The sequence below is a fragment of the Ips typographus genome, linkage group LG4 (genome assembly GCF_016097725.1).
Source record: "Ips typographus isolate SLU linkage group LG4, UJ_Ityp_2.0, whole genome shotgun sequence".
Lineage (NCBI taxonomy): Eukaryota > Metazoa > Arthropoda > Insecta > Coleoptera > Curculionidae > Ips > Ips typographus.
In genome coordinates this window covers 8,698,414-8,719,285 of record NC_138425.1, presented here as the reverse complement: position 1 = coordinate 8,719,285, position 20,872 = coordinate 8,698,414, and the positions used below count along the sequence as shown (strand labels likewise).

The 20,872-nt window shown below is 34.2% G+C and overlaps 1 protein-coding gene and 1 long non-coding RNA gene across 2 annotated transcripts; one reads left to right on the top strand and one right to left on the bottom strand.

The window, feature by feature from the left end:
- Positions 1 to 400: 400 nt before the first annotated feature.
- On the bottom strand, positions 401 to 4,613 carry LOC145727946 (uncharacterized). The gene is made up of 4 exons (XM_081977811.1): positions 4,458 to 4,613; positions 1,478 to 1,710; positions 1,184 to 1,423; positions 401 to 1,130 (listed from the first exon to the last, which is right to left on the bottom strand). Exons 1-4 carry the CDS (start codon positions 4,498 to 4,500, stop codon positions 867 to 869), a joined length of 780 nt encoding a protein of 259 aa, XP_081833937.1. The 5' UTR covers positions 4,501 to 4,613; the 3' UTR covers positions 401 to 866.
- A 3,312-nt stretch (positions 4,614 to 7,925) lies between these two features.
- Positions 7,926 to 9,144, top strand: LOC145727968 (uncharacterized). The gene is made up of 2 exons (XR_014177974.1): positions 7,926 to 8,619; positions 8,674 to 9,144. It is a non-coding gene; the product is annotated as an uncharacterized LOC145727968 (long non-coding RNA).
- The last annotated feature ends 11,728 nt before the right edge of the window (positions 9,145 to 20,872 follow it).

The following is a 20,872-nucleotide window of genomic DNA, read 5'->3' as shown; positions in this document are numbered from 1 at the left end:
AGAGGGGCATTTCTTACCTTGAGGGGCAATTTTTCTGGAGCAATTTATAGGGAATACTGTATATTTTCTTCTGTAAAGTTTGCTCTATAGGTACTGTTTAAATGAACTGTGCTTAATGGAATGAAACGCTGCAGTCCACTTTTGGAACCTTCCTGGAGCAAAATAAAAATTTGCCAAAACGGCATTACCGAGAAATTTACTTTCAAAAAATAGTAAAAAAAGACCCCAAAAGTGCATTTTTCATATTTGTTTTACTTAGTTTAAGGTCCTTTAAGGTTCAGCAAAAATGAACAGAGTGTAACACTCTTAAGATATTTCTCTATCAATATAGCCGAGTTAATTTAAAACAAATTGTAATTTAGAAATTGTAGAGGTTTATTAGGGTAAAATAAAAATCGCCTTCTTTTACATAGTAAGTCTTTTAATACGTGTGTAGGAAAGAATGTTCCACAATAAAATTATAATTACTGGTTTTAAAAACATAGCAAATTGTATGATCAAATTGAAATTGGGCTAACACATGTGTAATTAATTTTGAGAATGATTTAAAAAAAATACTATAATTGTTCTTTGTGCAACACTCTCCGCTAGATTACTAATATACGACGAATGACAATGTGGGACAGTTAAGACGGTTTTTAAACGACACACTAACGGCAAACCACTTCAGAACAATTCTGAAAGCAGTTTTTAATTTATCTTGTTCATTTCAAGAGACAGGGCTACAGTAAATCTACACATTGAAGAAACAGACCAAAATCGATAACTTAAACCTAATTACATAACTCTTAAAAAAGTACAATCATACAAAGCTGAATTAGAAGACCAAAAAGTTCGATTAACACAGCGAAAATGGGACAACATTCTTAACTGATAAAGTGGTTTTTTAGATACTTCATCATGCCGAACGTTCTAAACCTTTTCGTTCCGATGACTTTAAGCAACGCATCATCGCAGATGGCGTATTGCTTATTCTTAGGGTCGTACAGGTTTTTCTCTTTGATTATACCCCAGATTTTCTTAACCACTTCGTGGCGCGCCATTTGTTCTGTGCCCATTAATGAAGCCAACTCTGGGGAGAGTTGGAGGGTTTTTGTGTAACCGCTACCACCTGCTCGTTTTGCACCACCCTACAATTAGTCAATTGAGTGAAATTAACTGAAAGCAATGCAAAATATCTTACCCCTTTCTTGCCTCCCATTTTCTTTCCCCAATCCTCGTCAGAGTCAGATTCAGAACCCTTCTTCTTCTTAGGGGGCAACTTACGGGCTTTAGCAGGTTTGGCTTTTTTTGGAGAGTATTCCTCTTCAGATTCACCCTCACTACCCTCACTGGCCGAGTCGTCAGATGCTTTTTTAGCTTTCTTTGCAGCCGGTTTCTTGCCGGTTGACCCACGTTTTTTTGCCTGTGGCTCAGAATCCTCCTAACAATTAAAATTTTCAGTGATGACACGCGGATAACCCATTAATAACCTTACATCTTCCTCGTCCTCCTCCTCGTCCTGTTCCTCTTCTTCCTCGTTTTCTTCGGGCTCTTCTTCAGAATCCTCGTCTTTCTTGTCGCCTCCTGACTTCTTGGAACTTACAAACTCCATAACGAGATCGTCGATTTCCTTCTTGCGAGAGGCAAGTTTGACGTTCAACTTCTCTTCAAGCTCCTGGCGAACTTTTTTCGCCGAGGTTGATGCTAAGTCCGCTTCTTTAAGGATAGCTGTAAAAACACAATTATTTTTAATTTACTCAAATTCTATTTTGAATTTTAATAAAAAAAACACCAAATTTACATAAAATGAAGCAAAGTTATATTTATTTTAGTTGTTGTCCTGGGGAAAATAACAATTTTTGCATACCACTTAGTAGTCTCAGTAATCACAGTTCCAAATTTTTGTAGAGGTGATCTATTTGTATATGTTGTTGTAAAACAAATATGAATAGAACTACAAACTAGCCACCATTTACATTTATATCATCAAATTGCTTTTAATATTAAATTTTGAAGTACAGCTACCTATTAAAATTTATAATAATTAATGCATTAGGTAGTAATGCTATCAATCAAGATTAAAGATGGATTTGTGCACGACGTTAAATTAAAGCAAGTTAGAATTATACTAAAAATCAATGTAAGGTTTGTAGTTACATTCAATTTATGCAGCAAGAAATTAACAGCTAAGAAAAAATATACATGCGGCTCATAGAGTTATTTTGTTTATTAAAATAAATTGCTTAATGTATTTGTTCAGAAAAAATCCTAACAAAGTTCTCCTACTGTCATGTCCTAAGAAAAATTATGTTGTTTTCATAATTCCGATTATTTTTTGAATATAAAAGTGGGTACTGTTAAACAAGCTCTATTAGCTTGTAGTTAATAATCATACTAATTTGTTTTCACAGATAAAACATTGTTTCTTTTACCTTCTGCTTAACTTAAGTTTTTGATATGCAGTTTTTGTTATTTGCCCAAATTCTATTCCAGACATTTATTCCGGTTAAGTTAAAAAAATTAACTTCTTCTTCTTCTTCTAGTGCCTATTCGTTTCGAATATTGGCGACTATCCTGGCTATGATGACCTTATTGACTGCTGCTTTAAACAGTTCTGTGATTGTTTTTGAATACCATGTCCTTAGGTTCTTGAGCCATAATATCCTTCTTCTTCTGGGCCCTCTCTTTCCAAACACTTTTCATATATCCACTTACACATGTTGATCTTTCTTAGTACTAAATTAGTTTAGCTTAATTCTATTTTAATGTCCTGCGTAAATCCACCTTAATGGTGGGTTTATGCTCACTTAACATTTAAGATTTTACGTTTTTCAGTATCCAGTCCGTTTATGCTTAAACTTAACACTTACAGAGCAGCTAATGAAAATTTACCTGAATATCCCATGATTTTCACAAAAGATAAAGTAAAATACACTGGTGCACTTGGATTACTTGCAATTATATTGGGAATAACGAAACAGCAAATACTGTTGAAAATTAACTGTTCAAAATTTGTTACTGCTATCAACTACACGGATTTCTAAACGAAAAGCATCAAATATCTAACTAGAACCAATATCCCCAAAGCGTTTTGGCAGCTCCGAACATGGGCAGAACTGTTTTCATTTAAGAATATTAAGTGACCATAAAAAAGTATTGGGAGAATCAGTAGGTTAACCTCACATTTAACTGCATTAATCTTAAATTTTAAATGATAATTCTTAAATGTTAAGTGAGCATAAACCCACCATTAATCAGAATAGTAAAGTATTTACAGTAAATGGTCAAAAACTTTCTGTAAATAATTATGATTTATATTTGTTTCACCCTGATAGGGTGGAACATTGGATCTTAGTGCTAAGCACAGATATTTGTTTAAAACTAAAAATGCAAAATTCTTTTAATTTCATATAAAAACCTTATACCTAACAAAAGTGTAACTAAAAGTACAACTACTATTCCCATGATTGTGGATGCTACAAAAGACTTTTGCAGAAAAACAGGATCAGTCCTTGTGTTAATTTAAAAACCCAACTGATTCCGTGATTGGTTTAACACTAATCGTCCCAGTTTCATGCTTTTAGATGATTTAGAGCACTTATTCTATAAAAAAAACCCTGAATTACTTACCCAAAACAACCGTCCTGTCACTAACCAAAACGAAACAAAGGCAAAACAGCAAATCAATACAAGGGAAAAGATATTCGTTTTGAGTTGGAATTTACTAACCTTTTGAAAGCGAGTAGGGACAATTATGAGCTTCAACTAACCAGTGTAAGCTTCTCTGTGTAAAGTGATCAATAAAAAACAAAAATACACAAATTGGTGATGAAGTCCCGGGATTGCAGCAGCGAGCTGTGCGCGCGAACCAAACCAACAAATAAACGACTTTATGCTTTATGACAACCAGACAAGGAAACGATTTTCCTTAGCAGACAAAGCGCATTTTCTCAAGGTCAAAACGCATTATTACTTAAGAAAACTAAAATGGTAAACAAAACTAAAGGAAGCTAGTAAAAATAATATAAATAACAAAGAAAATGTGAGCGAATGCAACTGCCCACGCCACACCATTTCATATAAACAAGCTGGCATCAGCGGCAACGAACAGGCGTAAACCTAATTTCTCCAAAACATTGAAAATACGCCAAATACCGGGGAGATAAGGTCCTACGAAAATCACAATTAATTTTTAACATCAATTTTGTCTCGACGATTTTCTTCTACGGGTTTTCGTATTAGAAATATTTTCATTTAAAAGTACGCGTAAATCGCTGTCCTCTAGCATAGCGTCGTTCGGCCATTGCACGCCAAGGCGATATCGATACATTAAAAGTACAAGAGTAAACCACCCGATTTTAACTGTTAACCCGCATAAAACCCTTAACAAAACTTACGTGCATAAAAATATCAAGCCTAATTTTGTTATTTTCAATAGTCTTACTATTGAAATTTAATTAAAAAACATCACTTACCGGCAATTTCTTTGCGAAGATTTTGTTTGGAAATGTCAGCCATAGTTAAACAGACGGAGAGAGTTCAACTAATAAAATGAGACAGAAACAAAAGTAAACCGAATCTGCACGAAACAATTCGGTTTGGAACGGAAGAACTGTCATTTTAAAAGAACTTTAAGCGGCGTTGCCATCTCTTACAAAAAAAAACTCAAAATATTTTATTGTAATTTTTGAGTATGTCAAGCAAATTAAACCCAAGCCTATTCAGTATTAGGTAAATTAGTACAAAATAAATATAAATATTTGCTATGACTAATCATTCTTGCTACACAACTAAATAATCGAAATGATGTTCATGTGGCAATGTCAACATGTCTGGCTTGACAGCCAATTTGACTCTGATGATATTTTTACAGTTTTTTGTTTCAACTAAAATCAATCATGCTTTAGAGTAATGATTACATTGAAGATAATAAAATTGTACTATCTTTTAAGTACAGGACTAAATAAATGTGACGTCACTGATCAAGCTTTATTTGTTTTTTTTTTCGGAAATTATTTCGGATGCAAAACTTGTGATATAAAAATCACATGACACCGTGATTACAAAATTCCATGGAAGCCACGTGACTTCATTCTGTCAACTGTCAAGCAAATGTGGCATTCATTTTGAATTTCAATTTCAGCCTGTCTGAATTTATAACAATAAGGTAATAAAAGTAAGATTAAAGTGGCTAAGATTGTTTGTTTCTATTGTTCGTGAGTTAAGTGATGGAAAAGCCAGATTGTGTATCATATTGAGTTACATTAACTTATTTTTAATAACAACTTTAAAATATTTTCCTGTTTTGAAATTATATTTTTTTTAAATTGGCTTATGACTGTCATGCAAAACGCCCTCTTGCGGCGAAATTATCGTAATAGCTTTGTCCAATCTGTCAAAACGTGACTTCAAACAGTCTCATTGACATTTAGAAATTATTAGAAATATATTTATAATGTTTTCCTATGCTCTTGACCTTTTATTCGCTCTGGACACTCAATAAAACGTCAAAACCACCAAAGCATTTGGTGTGGAAACAAGCAAAGAATTGGCAACTATGTTAAAAAAATTTAGCGCCATTAGTTGTGATGTAAATGTATTCTTACTTTACAGATCCCTGCCGCGTTTTGCTCTTAGTAAAGGCAGCGGTCTATAGAGGGCGTCACCAGTTTTAGTAATAAGTATTTTCGATTATTCTACAGAGTGTCCAAAAAGTAATATACAGGGTGTTAGGTTTGAATGAAGAAAGTTGGTATACTTTGTCTGACCATGTATACTTGCAAACTTCGTTTCACCTTTACGTCATGCGCTTTTATTTACTATAACAATATGAAAACTTTCTGCAAATTAAAATTTGTGGTGTTCGGGATATTTGCAATATTCCAGACTTTTTGGACACCCTGTATAATAATCATGTTTTGCTGCATAAACATTTTTTGCAATTATATTATTCTGCGTTATAAGTTCAAATTTACTTTTTTAGACGTTTTACACTAATTTCATTTTTTTTTAGTACCGATTTGAAATAATAAACTAATATAGAAGAAGTTTTAACGTTAAAAGTTCATAATCCGACCGCCTCATTACCAATGCAAATAAATAAATTAGTAATCTGAGCCGTAGAACAAGCAACGGTCAGACTGGAGCAAATACGACTAAAATACAGCGAAAAATATTGCCGGTGAACACGAACCGCAACGAAAAATTATAATCGTAATCATAATTCCGCTTCGAGATACGTATCGGATTTTAAAATTAACTATTCAGGAAAACCTGAATCGGGTTTATTTTAATCTGGAACTTTTTCCGTTACAAATCCTTATTAATGACAAAATAAAACGTGAAACATGATTTTACTCTCAGTTTTTGTCTTGAACTGTTCGATATTCCCTCGTAATGCGACGTGCCGGACAATTCGAGGAAAATATCGAATCGATCAGGAACAGCCGTTTGAAAAACGATAAAAAAACCTTTCCCGAAGATTAAAGAGCTTTTTTGCTTTTTTTCGATTTTGTTTTGTACACGTCAAAGTGCAGACAGAAACAGATTTTCCATTACCGGCTTTTCTACATGACACCTTGCCGCTCTCAACAGACGTATCTCGAATTCTGACGATTTTTAATTTTATGCCTTTATGGTTTCCTTTTCAAATCCTTATCGCTCCAGCTTTGGATTAAACTTTTTTTAATTGTGTTTCTGCTGTTTTTTATTTTGGATCAATGCAATGTCAGTCGAGTATAATTTCCGGCTGGAGGTAGTTGAGTTTAAACACAATTTAAAAACATAAAATTGATTGAAAAAAAAAACAAAATTGGCATGACTAACGGTCAGTTAAATTTAGCGCCGTTTAAGTCACATTACTCGTAAAGAAACATGCTGCTAAATGAATTTTCGCGGAACTTTTAACATCGGTAAATGCACTTGAGCTTGTCTCGAATGTCCTATTAGCCACTCTGGCCGCTGTAATGATTCCAGTTTATTATAGGCGAAATTATACCTGGTAATGAATGGATTTATAAGGAGAAATTAAATTAAAGTGATTGTGATCTGGTCAAGAAAAAGCAGCAAGCTGAAAGATCAATCACAAACCACCCAGTTTACATTAACAAAAAAATACCTACTTAAATTTTGTTGTGTTGCCAAGATACAGAGAAAAATAAGATTTGTTTGATAACAGTATCTGGATATTTACAACAACAAAGGTTCAGAGTAAATGATGAAGACTATGCAATGCAGAATTTTCTGGGAAGTAATTTTTAATAGAAGAATTGAATTTTAATAGTAATTTTTAGCACTAGTATAGTTGTAATTGTACCTTTTTTACATGATGTCATTTTTTAGCATCTTATACCGCATATAATCCCTGTGTGACAATTCAGTGACGTGCTTGTTGTGGCACAAAACAGGAAAAATGTCTAGTTGTTGTGCAATTTGTTTCAACTCTATAAGTTAGAAAGTACCAAAAAAACTCATCATTTTTAACCAATCAGAGGCCGATACCGAATCATGGATCCATAGAAAACATTATACATCTATATTTACATGTCAATGGTTCTGTTTGAAGTTTGAAGTAACGTTTTGACAGATTGGACCGAGCTATTACGATAATTTCTCCGTGAGAGGGCGTTTTGCATGGCACACTAGATATGTTTTGCTAAGCCGGTTATATTTGGTGTGCTTTCAAATTAAACAACAGAAAAGCTGAATTCATAGTTTGAAATCCGCAAGAAGTAAAAAGTAAGCGAATTAAAAATAAACAATATACCTACTTGTAGCACTTTCATTCATAATTTGACAAATAAGCGCAAGCCGCAAGATGCGCAAGCAGTAAGCACCAAGAAATGAATCATTTCACCGCCTACTATACTAGAAAGCCTAGAAGGTGCTTGTCGAAAATTCCAATATGGCGGGAATAGTGGTGACAGTTTAGTGTATTGTGGAAATTGAGTTTTTTGAGGATTAGATGAATTTTTACGGTTTAAAATCAAAACTTGAGGTTATTTGCGTAAGTTATTTTTGTTTGCTGCCGTTCATAAGTTTTTCAAGCCACAGTGTAACAGCAATTCAGAAAAAAGCCCAACCGTGTCAGTTTTTTACTTTTCAAAAAACCGGATCTAACTCAACAGTGGTTGAACACTTTGAAGTGGAATGATTTTACTCACCGCCCTCTGTACAAGAAAGCCAAGAAGGTGCATGCCAAAAATTCCAATATGGCCGAAATATGGGATTGACAGTTTGCATTTGTTTGTATTGTGGAAATTGAGTTTTTGGATGATTAAATTAATTTTTAAAGTTTAAAGTCAAGACTTGGGATTACTTGCCAAAGTAATTTTTGTTTGCTATTATATATTGTTGTTTATATGTTTGTTGTTCTAGTGAAAGTGTAGTTTGTGTTCATTTTATTGTGTTATCACTATTGTTATTGTTCCTTCATTGTTCTATAATTTGTTGTTGGTTTTTTAACTTAAATTCTATTGCCTCTACAATATGCCGTCACACTTGTTGTTTGCCAAATTGTAAAAGCAATTTGGAGAAAGGCCCAAAAGTGTCCTTTCCTTTCCAAAAGACCCTGCTCGAACCCAACAGTGGTTGAAAGCTTTGAACTGGAATGATTTTACTCCAACGCAATACTCAGTGGTAAGTACAATATGCTTTCTCATTCAGTAAACTTATTGCCTCTTACATACATAGGTATGTGAGTTACATTTTGAGGCCGCCTGCATTTTGAGAGCAACAAAGGTTTACTCTGAAGAAACAGGACAGCTTTTAGAAGTTTTATTGGCACATTTACATTTTAAAAGAAAGGTCTTGGTTATAATATAAACCCCATTTACCAGTTTTGCTTACCTAGATTCAAGGATTTCCAAATTTTCTTTGATTGAGCAGTTTTTACATTAGTTTGTTGTAGTTTCCAAGACAAAGGGTTCTAACCAAACTTGCTTTGGCTGGACTTTATTGGATATAAAAAGCCATATCTATACATATCTGGATCAGGAATGAAGCGTTCTTTGATTTTTCACTCACAACTTCTAATCAACTACACGAAAAAATTTAAAAAAACATATTTTCTACTGCATCTCCATAGGTTTGTGTACAAAAAAAAAAATCGCTAACGCCGCCATTAAAAGCGACATTCTAGGCTTTCTTGTACAGAGGGCGGTGTTTTACTTCAACACTCTACTCAATGGTAAGTACCAGTGCTTTCTAGTACAGTAAACTTATTAGGTACTTGTTACATGCACAGGTATGTGAGTTACATTTTAAAGCATCCTTCATTGTGAGAGCAACAAAAATAATTTTGAATGAATGTTCTTGGTAATAACATAAAAACCATTTACTAGTTTTGCTTACCTAGTTTCAAGGATTTTCTTACAATGAACAGTGTTTAAACTAGTTTGCTGTTTGTTGTACTTTCCAAGACAAATGTTCTAACCAATTTGTTTAGGCTGGACTTGTGTATAAAAAAGCTCTATCTTTTATAACCTTTTTTTGATTTTTCACTCACAACTTGCAATCAACTACACGAAACAATTAAAAAAAAACATATTTTTTACTGCATCTGCATACGTTTGTATATAAAACGAAAACCGCTGCCGCTTACTTCTTGCGGAATTAGAACTACAAATCCAGCAAGAGATTTATTTAGCATAATAGCTACATATAAAAAACAATATGAATAACTTAAGTAAATAACAGTATAAAATCATAAAACCATACAGTCACAAATCATAAAATCCTTTAACCTATACCATCCACCTACGACACCAAATGTTTCCTCAATAAAACTTTAAAACCATGAAGAACGTCACATGGTTTTTCATATTACCCAACTTCATAGTCATAGTCACAATCAAAAACATAATTTTTGTCCATAACAACAAATAGTAAACAAAATCGTCCAATGGACAAAATTAAGTTTATGATTACCACTATGACTAAGAAGTTGGGTAAACCCGGCCTATGTCTATTGAGATGATAAAACTGATGAAAGATCAATCGTGGATGCAGAATGCGCTAGCAGTGAATTGTTAGTGTTTTGACTGTCAGTTTCTAAAAGAACATGTTACAGCCAATATATCTATACTTACAGTCAACTTTAAATTAACTATAAAAAATTAAAAAGCTTAAAAATTATTTACAAATATGAAATAGGTGGGTTACCTTAAATAATTTGCGACAAAAATAGTTTGCCCGTTCGGCACCAGATGGCACTGAGATAGTTTTTGTGTTTCAACTTTTTTAACATGGAATCCGCATTTCTTAACCTTTTGTGTGTTCAAGTTACTCAGTCATTTATGAAAAATGGTTTCTCTATCTTTTGAGCCATCATCAAGGAAACAGAAACTATTTTCAGAATTTTTAGTTTTAAGAATATCTGACGGATTTAAACCAGAATCCGGTTTGATGTGAATCTTCTTTGAATATGACAAGCATCGGATCGAGTGAAATAAAAAGAACCAAACGCGCACAGGAACCTGTCCATAAGAATGCATCTCTCTAATTCCCAAGCCCGGTCCGGGCCGGTTCTTTAGAATTTCCGATAAAAATCCGCCGTTATTTTTGCCGGGCTGCAACTCTGGTCGGATTTTCTTATTTTTATTATGGCCCCGGCCCGTTCGGTTACTGACCTCGCACAACGTCTATGGGGGCTCTTCGAACATGGGCGCAGACCGAAAACATTTCGGCCTTTTTGCCGCTCTTTCTTTTGCCATTAAGCCTTATCATCACCACCGACGTGTGTAAATAGTATCACGCGAAACATCCTGCCATTGCATGCTGGTGATAAGGCCCCTACAAAACGGAGTGACTGAGTTGGTGAGGGGGGAAAAACGTTACACCACACTGACCAAAGTCAGAAGCACAAAACCGGCAAAGAGCTTTCAATTTTTTTTAGGCAAAAAGCGGCCGTTTTCCAAGTCAATTTGGGTCATTACACGTTAAACAAGCTTCGGGTACTTATTTCCATTACACAGGTTAGTATTGCGTGTACAGCATGTCAACAAAAACTTAAGGTACCTTTAAATGGTTCCAACTACTTACGAGGGAATGCGTAGACCGGTACCGGTCAAACAAAGACGGCTGAAATTAGTTGATACTTTAAAATTATCCTGTCTTTTTCTAGCTAGGGATGTACTAGATTGCAAAATGTCGATAGAAATATTCTAAATCCTACTCTGAATTTAAAAGCTCTGATAGACATTTTTTTAGAAATACAAAACGTTGATGGCCTCATTTAAAATGTTTTTGCTAATGTAAAGCCTTGTCCAGTTGACCAAAAAAGCAAAAGACATCAGTACTAAGCTCATGGTAGATATTCCTCGAATCGATCGTCTGAAAACATACCGGCGTACTAGGGTACTGTCGTACACCTGCACGTCAACGTGGAAATCGAAGAAAAACACCAAAAACTGCCTTTATTAGCGTGCTTGAGGATTTCGTAGTAATTAGAGCCGCTCTATGGACGGTTTTTGTACGGGTACGAATGTCTAGTTGAAAATTAAGTGCATATTTCAGATGGCTAACAACGGATGTTCTTCATAAATCTTTAGGGAATGTACTCGCCGCTCGGTAAATAAGTATACATAATTCGTACCCGCGTTTATGAGGATCCAAGGGTTTGCACATGCTGAATAATTTACTGGGAAGGAATTTTTTAAATATTATTCGTGGAAATTCTTTCCTAGGTCTTAAAGAAGGAAATTGAGAGAAAAAACTGACCCATCATTCATGTTAATCTGGTTGGTTTTTTGAACACAAATAAAATTAAAAGAATCAACATTAAACGTTTGGACGCAGATTTTTTGTACAAAAGTTTTGATGAACGCTTGCATCATTGTATTTAACAATTAGCAATTTACAGTAATTTCAAAAATAATGAAATTGTTGAAGAACCTTCTGACAATCATGAGTCGTTCAAGGATTTCACTAATAATAATCCCACAAAGTATGAGTGTAAAATTTTTTTCCAAATTTCAACCAAAAATCAAACTTGCAGATTGATGCTAATTTTGTTATTCTTTTGCAACAAAACTAGACTATTTCCAACTGAACTGAAATTTACATTAACTTAATTTTCTCAATACAAAACCACTAACAGCCAAACCTGAAACACAATGATTTATATAAAATGTAATTCATGTGAAATGTGTAGGTAGAGTTATTGCTTTATTTCTATGAATAAAATATAAAAATAACCAATTTAAAGCCTGAAAAATACACCTCAAAAACAAAGTATATCATGTCTAGTTAGATATCCAGTTATTGACATGAAAAATTCGACCAATATCCAGTTGCAGTGATGGATCATCGTTGGGAAATCGGTGCGGTCATTTTTCTCGATTTAAATAACCTCGAAGCTTCAGCGCAAATTTGACAAGTGTTCGTATTTTATGCGCTACGGAAACCGCCAAATGAGTCATCCATCAAGAAAACCGGAAATTGGATAACCAATTCGTTATGCTACTGGCTAAAACTTTTCGTTTTACCCCCGTATACGTGCAATGTCCACATCAGATAGAAATATATTGAATCGGTCAGAAACAAAAGAGCAGCAACGTCGAATAAAAAAGAAACAACCTTCCAGAAAACTATGCGCCCCGTTTCTCCATCCCCCGGTTCAGCTTTTGTCTTATTTTTGTTTCACGTCAAACTCCCAGACAGCAGCAGCAGGAACAGATTTTCAATTACCAGTATTCCTACTTGACGCCCCCACCCCCCACCAACAACTGCCCCTGACTAAAAGGGAGGAGATGTTTCTAAATCGTACGATTTTAATTTTATGCCTTTATGATTTTTCTTTTCGCCTGTCGTATTGATTGCTTAAATTAAATTTGGTATTCTACCCACTCGTACATCCGCCATCGTCAGATCCTCGGGATTAATTCGAAAATGCCGTTCCCGTTAAAATAAAACAAATTGATATGCATTATAGACGTTTCCATTACCAGGACAGGTAAAGAGGAACGGGGTAAAAAAAAAATGGTAAGGTCTGCGACCGAGCAAGGGTAAAACGAAATAAGTACGACGATTGATTGACGATAAATAAGGATGTTGCAGTTTCCGTTTTTATTTTAAAACAGTTTTAAATTTTGTATTTGCAATCTGGTTTGTCTACCAGTCCAATTAAAATGCAGTTTAATATTCAAAATTTGTATAAAGGAAGTGGAACTATTGAATGAAGCATAGCTAATAGAAGTATGTTAGGAACCAGAATCCTCGTAGTATCATCATTATAGTGTTCTTATATTATCATTCAAACTGATAATATAAAGGTACAAATTATCAGCAACTTTTTCTTAAATAACTAACAACTTCTATAATTTCTCCAGTAAGACCAACAAGATTTGAAACAATCAAATCGAGCAAATAGTAGGTACTTACTATGCGTTACTATGTAGGTACTTATATCGTTCTAGTAAGTATCAAGCATGTGAATGAACTTTTATCTCATTGAACTGCTGCTGGCTTAATTCAGTACACTTGCAGTTCTGTCTTGCCTTGGTAATGCATAAAACAGTCTGATAATAAGTTAAATATTTAGCAAGTAATTTAATCCTCCTGAAAATTATATACGAGTATTACACAGGGTGCACTAGAACAATTGTTCAACAATTTTTAAGTCTTTGCAAAGCAAATTAGAGAATGTGTTACGAGTTGTACAGGGTGAATGAGTGAATTTTGTGGCAGCCACAAATTTCAAAACTTTGGTTAGGTTAGATTGATTTCCAAAACTCTCTTATTTGAATTCCAATGTTATTTATTTATCCACCATTCGAAAGAGCATACAAAGTACTACAGAATGGAGGTAATCTTGCGTTTTCAAGCTGATGAGATGATTGCCATTTACTTGGTTTGTTGCTCAAATTTAGGATACCCTGTATATGAATGGCTATCTAGAACTAAAAGACACAAAATATCTCCAAGAAACTGTGCTACAAGTTATGTAATTTGTGTTTTTGCTAAACGAAGAAATACGGAAATTATGGTGGTAGTCAAAATTCAATCAACAGTGAAAACTGCAGAATTAAGTGTCCAACTCAGAAACAGTAAATGTCAAGTTTCATTGGTTGAATGCTCACGTGACTATGACTTTATCTGACTTGTGGCCAATGGATGTACCTATTTCTCTGATTATTAGTTGGAGATTCTCTCTACGAACAGATCTAATATTCAGGTATAAAAATTTTGAAATTATACACCTAAACCCCATTATAAGATGAAATATCTATAGTAAATCAGTTCTAGACAAAGATAGAAATAAACTTCGTAGATGACATGTGTCATTGTGCCAAAATGGATGACACGTCATTTGAGAGTTGGTTACATTACAAAATTTTAATTAAACTGTCTTACCATAGGTTTGAGCAACGATGACGTCAAAAATGACACGATTTATGAAAAGTAGTATAACCGCACAATAAGCCAAAGTTTGGTGATAAAATAGAGTAACTGAAAATAGTATAATTACCAAATATTATTTAAAATCGTAGAAAACCTTTTTTTTGTACATAAACATGTTTCTATATAAAACTTATAGTAAAAATGTCAAATGACAGAGTTATTTAATAATAAACACTGATTGGACTGAACTAAAATCGGAAAGGTACTATTTCCATGTTATCAGTGCATATCTTTGATATTTTGACAGTTACAAAGTGATTGAATATAGGTATTAGTTTCCAGCCTTTAATCTACAATTTTGTCAACTAATGTGTCGAGTAAAAGTGTCATTAAATTGAGTTATTTAATAAGAGACAACGTAACATTTATTTATAATTTATACGTATTATAATTTCTTCGGTAATTAAAACGAAGAACAAAAATGATGTCAAAACACTGGTTTATATTTTTAGCTCTATTTTGTCTTCTTAGGTTAGGTTAGTGTCATTGGTAGGTAATATCATTTTAGTTTGATTTTTGCGGTAAAAATTAGAATATTTATTTCGTTTGGACAACATTGGCAATCTACCTTTTCCATCATTCCATTTTAATTTAAATCAACTGAAATTCAAGTACTACAAAGCAAAGCGCATTCACCTTGGTGTCAATCAGTTTGGTATTATTTTTGGATTTAAGCAGTTAAGATGGTTTAAATTTCTGGCTAGTTTTACAATAAGTAATGAGACTCCCACATTTTCTTATGTACCTACTGGAAAAAACTCTTTAAGGTCAAGTTAACACCATTTTCTTTAATTAAAACTTTTTTGATATACAAAATAGGCCTTATGTACATGGTGTCTCATATTCATTTTAATCAATAAAATCAGTGACCCAAAAAACCGCAACGTAAACTAATATCCAACGTTCCACGCAAGTTTGCCTTTATTATTGTTGACATAACAAGGCGTCAATTTTTGTAAAGTAATTAAATTATGATTTTTTCCAATCAGTAACCCAATCCGACAAAGAAAAAACCCATAACGCCTATGTACAACACGAAAAAATTCGTCTCGCAAATATTATATAGCATGAATCCGATCGCCCAACACGTCGGTTTGCCTTTAAGGCGTGTTGAATTACTTCGTACAAAAACTGGTAGGGTTAATCAGTGTTTTTCTTATAAGTTTGTAATGCCATTTTTTTTCAAAAAAACAAGAGCAAAAATCGTTTCAAGTTACAAACACTTATAAAGTTGCCGTGTGATTCCTGAACGCATCGCCTTACTCGTGATATTTTTAACTAAACTTTATTAAAAATCGTAATTGCTCATTATACAGCTTCCTCGGATCGGGATAACTAGATAAACTCGGATCGTCTAATAAGTTGTTGCGTATTCTCGATTGGAACTATAATTGGATAAGATATAATAAAACGGAGAGGAAGTTGAAATTGCTAAATATATATTAAGGCGTCAAGCAAATTTTACACCGTCCAACAACCAGTTTCAGCATTAACCACCAGAAAAAAGTCAAAATCAACCCTAAAACTTGCCGGATTGAAACTTGCACGTGTCAGACTAACCACTCTAACTTTGTTCTACATTTACTGACATAAAACGCGTGCATGATTTATAAAGTTCTGACAAGTAATGACCTTATAACAACCATAATATGGTAATTAAGTTGTTTTCTTCGGTCATCAATTATATTCGCAAAAGATTGTCGCTTAACTGTTTTTCAGATATATGTTAAGACCAGATGATAGAGGCGATTAGCGTCAGTTGAATGAACATTTTGCTTCTATAGTAGATACTTTTACCACATCACGCACGAGTAATGTAGTTTTGGTCTATATCCTGGTTAGTTTAAGTTTTGCTAACCGTTTATCCAAAATTGTTTAATAAAAAATTTTAATATTAACGACATTGCCGAACAGGATTTTTTATTAAATTTTAAATGTGAAAAAGGAAATATTCTTAGATTTAAAACTTGTTTGGGGTTACCGGATGTGTTTAGAATTGTGACGGCAAATGGCTAACCAGATGTCTTCTGCAAAAAAGTCAATGATTTATAATCAAGTCCATCATGTGAAACATTTGCATCTCTGCACAGTGGGTAGTTTGTGATTGGTCAAAAAAAGCAGCTTTCAGCTTGCTGCTTTTTCTTGTGTGTGATTCACACAAATACTGCACATGTAGACTTGCCATAAGTATTTCAAACTGACACACTTTAGCAATAGTACTTTACACTCTAATTAAAGATGTCAGAATAAAAAAATCTTATTGAGTACGCCTCTGTCGACAGGTCATTAACTTCTTAAAATCCACCCCAATAAAAATGCGTAGAATATACAAACACGTGAACAACACGTGAACCGAAACGTGTTTATCTATAGGGGTACGGATAAGTTAAGCCGCGCTAATCAGGCAAGTTTAAGGCCGTGTATGTGTAACTCGGAAAAGCCGTCTAAATTTCACGACTCTATTATTTTGTTTCCAAAACCCACCCCGAATGTTCGAGCATGTGAGGATTTTAAGCTCGATTTGATAGAACGGAATTTAATGTAGATAAATTCATATTGATGAAACACATGAGTTGCTTGGAGGGTTTAAAACTGCCAAGAAAACTATTAGCTTTCTAGAAACGTTTTTTGACGTACGAGATTTTAAAATAGAATGTATATGAAAAATCAAATTAAGATGAGGTAACAAATTTCAAAAGTTTATGCCAACATAATTGACAACAACGAACCATTATTTGTGTGGAAATCAAGTTGATTTGACGTTTCGTAGGGTTGGTAACGATGAGCACTGAATTTGTGTATGCTGTCCTGTCTTTTTAATATGCAGTAGTGTAAGCATCTAGCAATATTAAAAAGATTCTTCAAGAGATGGATTCTAGAGTTTTAAATATTTTCGACAATCTTAAAATGACTCTAGAAACACTTTGTAACATATTAATGAGAGAGTTTACAAGTTGTGAATTACAGCAACTTAGGTAATTCTAATACTTTCTTTGAAAGAATTCGACATTTCCAAGACCTCTGATAAAGTATGTGACTACAATATGACAACAATTCAAATATCTGAGTCTGATTGATTTTTTTTAGTTAGGTATTTAAAGTAAGTTGTTGTTTATTTTGAAATTGCCAAGAAGTCAGATTAATATTCCCAGTGTGTGGTAACGTTTAAAAAGAGTTTTTTATTATGTCAAGCAGTCCATATAACATTTATTTTGAACAGCTGATTTAAATTTCTTACTATTTTTTTAAATAAAAGTTGTGGGGCGTATAATGTTGATAAGGGATGAGTTAATTGATATGGTAAATTCCAAATATTGTGTTTCTGGCAGTTCAAATTTGACACCGCTTTTCTTCCAGGCTGTACCAAATTTTGTAGTGTTTTTTCAAGTTATTGGATAGAAAATTTAATGAGGATTTCAAAAATTTGCTTAAAACAGTAATTTTCTCACTCCAAGTGGGTTTTACAGCCGATTATGTCACTGACTGTCCTTTCAAACTGTGTTTCTGGCAGATCAAACTTTGACACCGCTTTTCTTCCTGACTAGACCAAATTTTGTAGTGTTTTCTTTCAGGTTCTTAGATAGTAAATTTAATGAGGATTCCAAAAATGTGCTTAGAACGGCCATTCTCACTCCAAGTGGGTTTGACAAGCACTTTTGTCGCAGACTGTCAAACTATACTCAAAAGTTGCAAAAATCAAGGTTTAGAAAAATGTTCTTGCAGTATTCGATACTAAGCGTCTTTCTGAGATTTATAATAATTATTTTGACATCAGTGGTCACGTGACTATCCAGTTAATCTATCTTCCAAAAACCACGTGATATCTGTCATTAATGTAAAAACTGTCAAAATTTTCCCACAATTACAGTTTAACACAGTTTCCGAAACAATACTGTGATGAGAGTTATTTCGACATTTGTCAGTTTGTAAATGTAAATTACAAATTGTTTAAATAATAATATCTTCAGATTCTCGTCATTTTTCTCTTCTAAAAAACATATTATTTGTCATAATTTAAACATAGGATAGAGGTAATAAAGAAAAGTGACAAAAAGCGAGTGTTTTAAGATGAAATAACAAATAATCTTCTGGTAAGAAATTTATTATATGGATATTTCTGTGTGCACTTTAAGAATCTTAACCAGTTCATTCCAAAACAAACCACTTCTAAGAAATCGACCCAGAACCATAAAAGCAACCAAACCAAACTCCACCTTCTTTCATGGTAAAAAAAAATAACCAAAGTCAGCCATTTATTTTGGGTTTAGGAATCCTAAACAACACAAAAGCAGGTATAGAAATCCCGTCCCCTTCTCTTCACGGCTAATCTTTAAGCGAATGGGCCCCCCATTTTACAACGTGCTTAGAAATCTAAACCTGGCCATTTCGGGTTGCCTGATGGTCCAATACCGAAAAAGTTTGGCCTGAAACTGGTTTGCTATTGGTCGCAGGTTTCGGCTAGATTATTGTGGTGCCTACGACCGCAGTTTGCCTCCATTTAATTGTTATAAATGGTACGAGGGCTAGAAAAACATGCAGGTGCAGGTTAAAGAAGCATCTGGGCGCACCAGGCACACCCAATCACCATATCGAGGTGATTAGTGGTGAATCGAGTGAATTTACAGTATATTTGGAAGCCACGTTGGTTGAGGTCAGGTCGGCCGGCTGCCCAACGAAGAATAGGGTCCGAACCGAAGAAAAGAAGCAAAAAGAAGACCGATGGTCGCTGTCACTGACCTACCTGAAAAGGCATTATATGTTGTTCAACTGGCTTTTGCCCCCTACCTTGTGACGCGCCGTGTCCGGCCTGAAATTGAGGCCTGGGTACCTTAAACGCTTTTTACCATTTTAGCAGACTTGGTTCGTGGTTCCCGCTTCACCCAATAAATATTGCAAGTACGGATGATAAAGATGCGTTCTCAATGGTTATAAAGAGTTTCTACAAAATTCATTTGGAACAAACTTCTTCTGTTTCTTTCTTTTATATTACGAAATCATCTTTGAAGATTTGACTAGGTATATTCTAGAAAAGAAAATTTATTTTGTAATAGAATAGATTGAGTTTTAATCATTTGAATAATATAATAAAAGCATAGTAATTAGTAGTTAGTATATTGATTAAAATGAACAAGATATTGCTATTGGATTGTATAGACGAAAAAATTTAGAGTTAGGTATGTAAGGGATTTATAATCAACTATTACAATGTAATTTCAATGGTAAACTTCTGCAGTATGCTGCTTCAATTACCACAAACTTTTAGAAAATGTTTTGTTTTCCCTTTTTAAAAACAGAATATTGTCAAATATTGACCCCATTATGAAAACATCAAAAACTATTTAGATACTTTGGTACGTTACTACGTTCAATACTTAGCAAATATAGCGTATATGTGCCAAAACTCTTAATAAAAAAGAAGCACCAAAAACAGCAGCTTAAACAAGGGAATTCTAGCCATAACCATGAAAACCTTTCTAGATCTTCCGGTACACTAAAACCGGTAATTAGTATCGGAGCCGTAACGGGCCTGCGAGCCCCACGTATCTGTCCATTTATGTTTTTGGATTCGTGAAAGGCACTAATAAAAATGGTGGTGCAAGTTCAAGTTTTGTGCTCCCCGTCGTGCTGACTTGCTGGACGAAGAGTACATTTAATTTGCTTAAAACGCAAACGGTCGAAGCGCTGCAAAGTTATTGAAAAAGAACTGAAAAAAAACCATCCAGAGTATCGAAATATTTTACGGCCCATTTGCATATGTATGCGATTTCCTTCGAACCCGGTCGTAAATGGGCTTACAAATTTATGATCACCGAACATCGACACTCTGGACCTTGCTAAGCCCCAACCGGGGGTTCAATTCTACAGTAATGTAATATAAAACGGTCCGGGCCTGTAGTGTCAACGACATATACACAAAAAAAAATTGGAAAGGAAAGTGGCGTTTAAAAAAACGTGCACGCAACTCAGCCATTCGGCTCGTCTGCGTATTCCTAACCTGCCCCAAGTTGGGGCGCCCAAACCAAGGCCCGGGAGGCCTAAATTCGGCTATTCGGCATCTGCCTCGAGGGGCCTGCCCAATTTAGATTTGGACGGAGATTAACTGCCGGACGGGGTGCCCTTAATTCCGATATTGTTGGATAATTTGGGTGACGTTCATTTTGGGTCATCATCATTCATTAACCGGACACCTGGAGCATGGTTATATGGGTCGAACACTGTTGGTTCGTTAACTACCATCATTCAACTATTATTATTGAGATAAAGTCATAACTCTAAAACTTGTACATTTTAAACGAGAGCATATGTCATCGAAACACTTGCACCATATTATAATCAACTAGACTGCCTTATAAGTTATTTACGTGAAATCGAACAATAGTACTCGTATACTTTATCCTCGCTAAATTGAAATTACAAACAATAACTAAACGATATACAGACATTATATGAAATATTCACTAGCACGTCGAGACATACACATGCATATACC

Excerpts from the sequence above, each read along its gene's own strand:
- LOC145727946 (XM_081977811.1), bottom strand. The coding sequence starts at position 4,500 with ATGGCTGACATTTCCAAACAAAATCTTCGCAAAGAAATTGCCG. Across the intron at positions 1,711-4,457 it reads TCTTCGCAAAGAAATTGCCG|CTATCCTTAAAGAAGCGGAC; the intron begins GTAAGTGATGTT and ends GTGTTTTTACAG. Across the intron at positions 1,424-1,477 it reads AGGAGGAGGACGAGGAAGAT|GAGGATTCTGAGCCACAGGC; the intron begins GTAAGGTTATTA and ends TTTAATTGTTAG.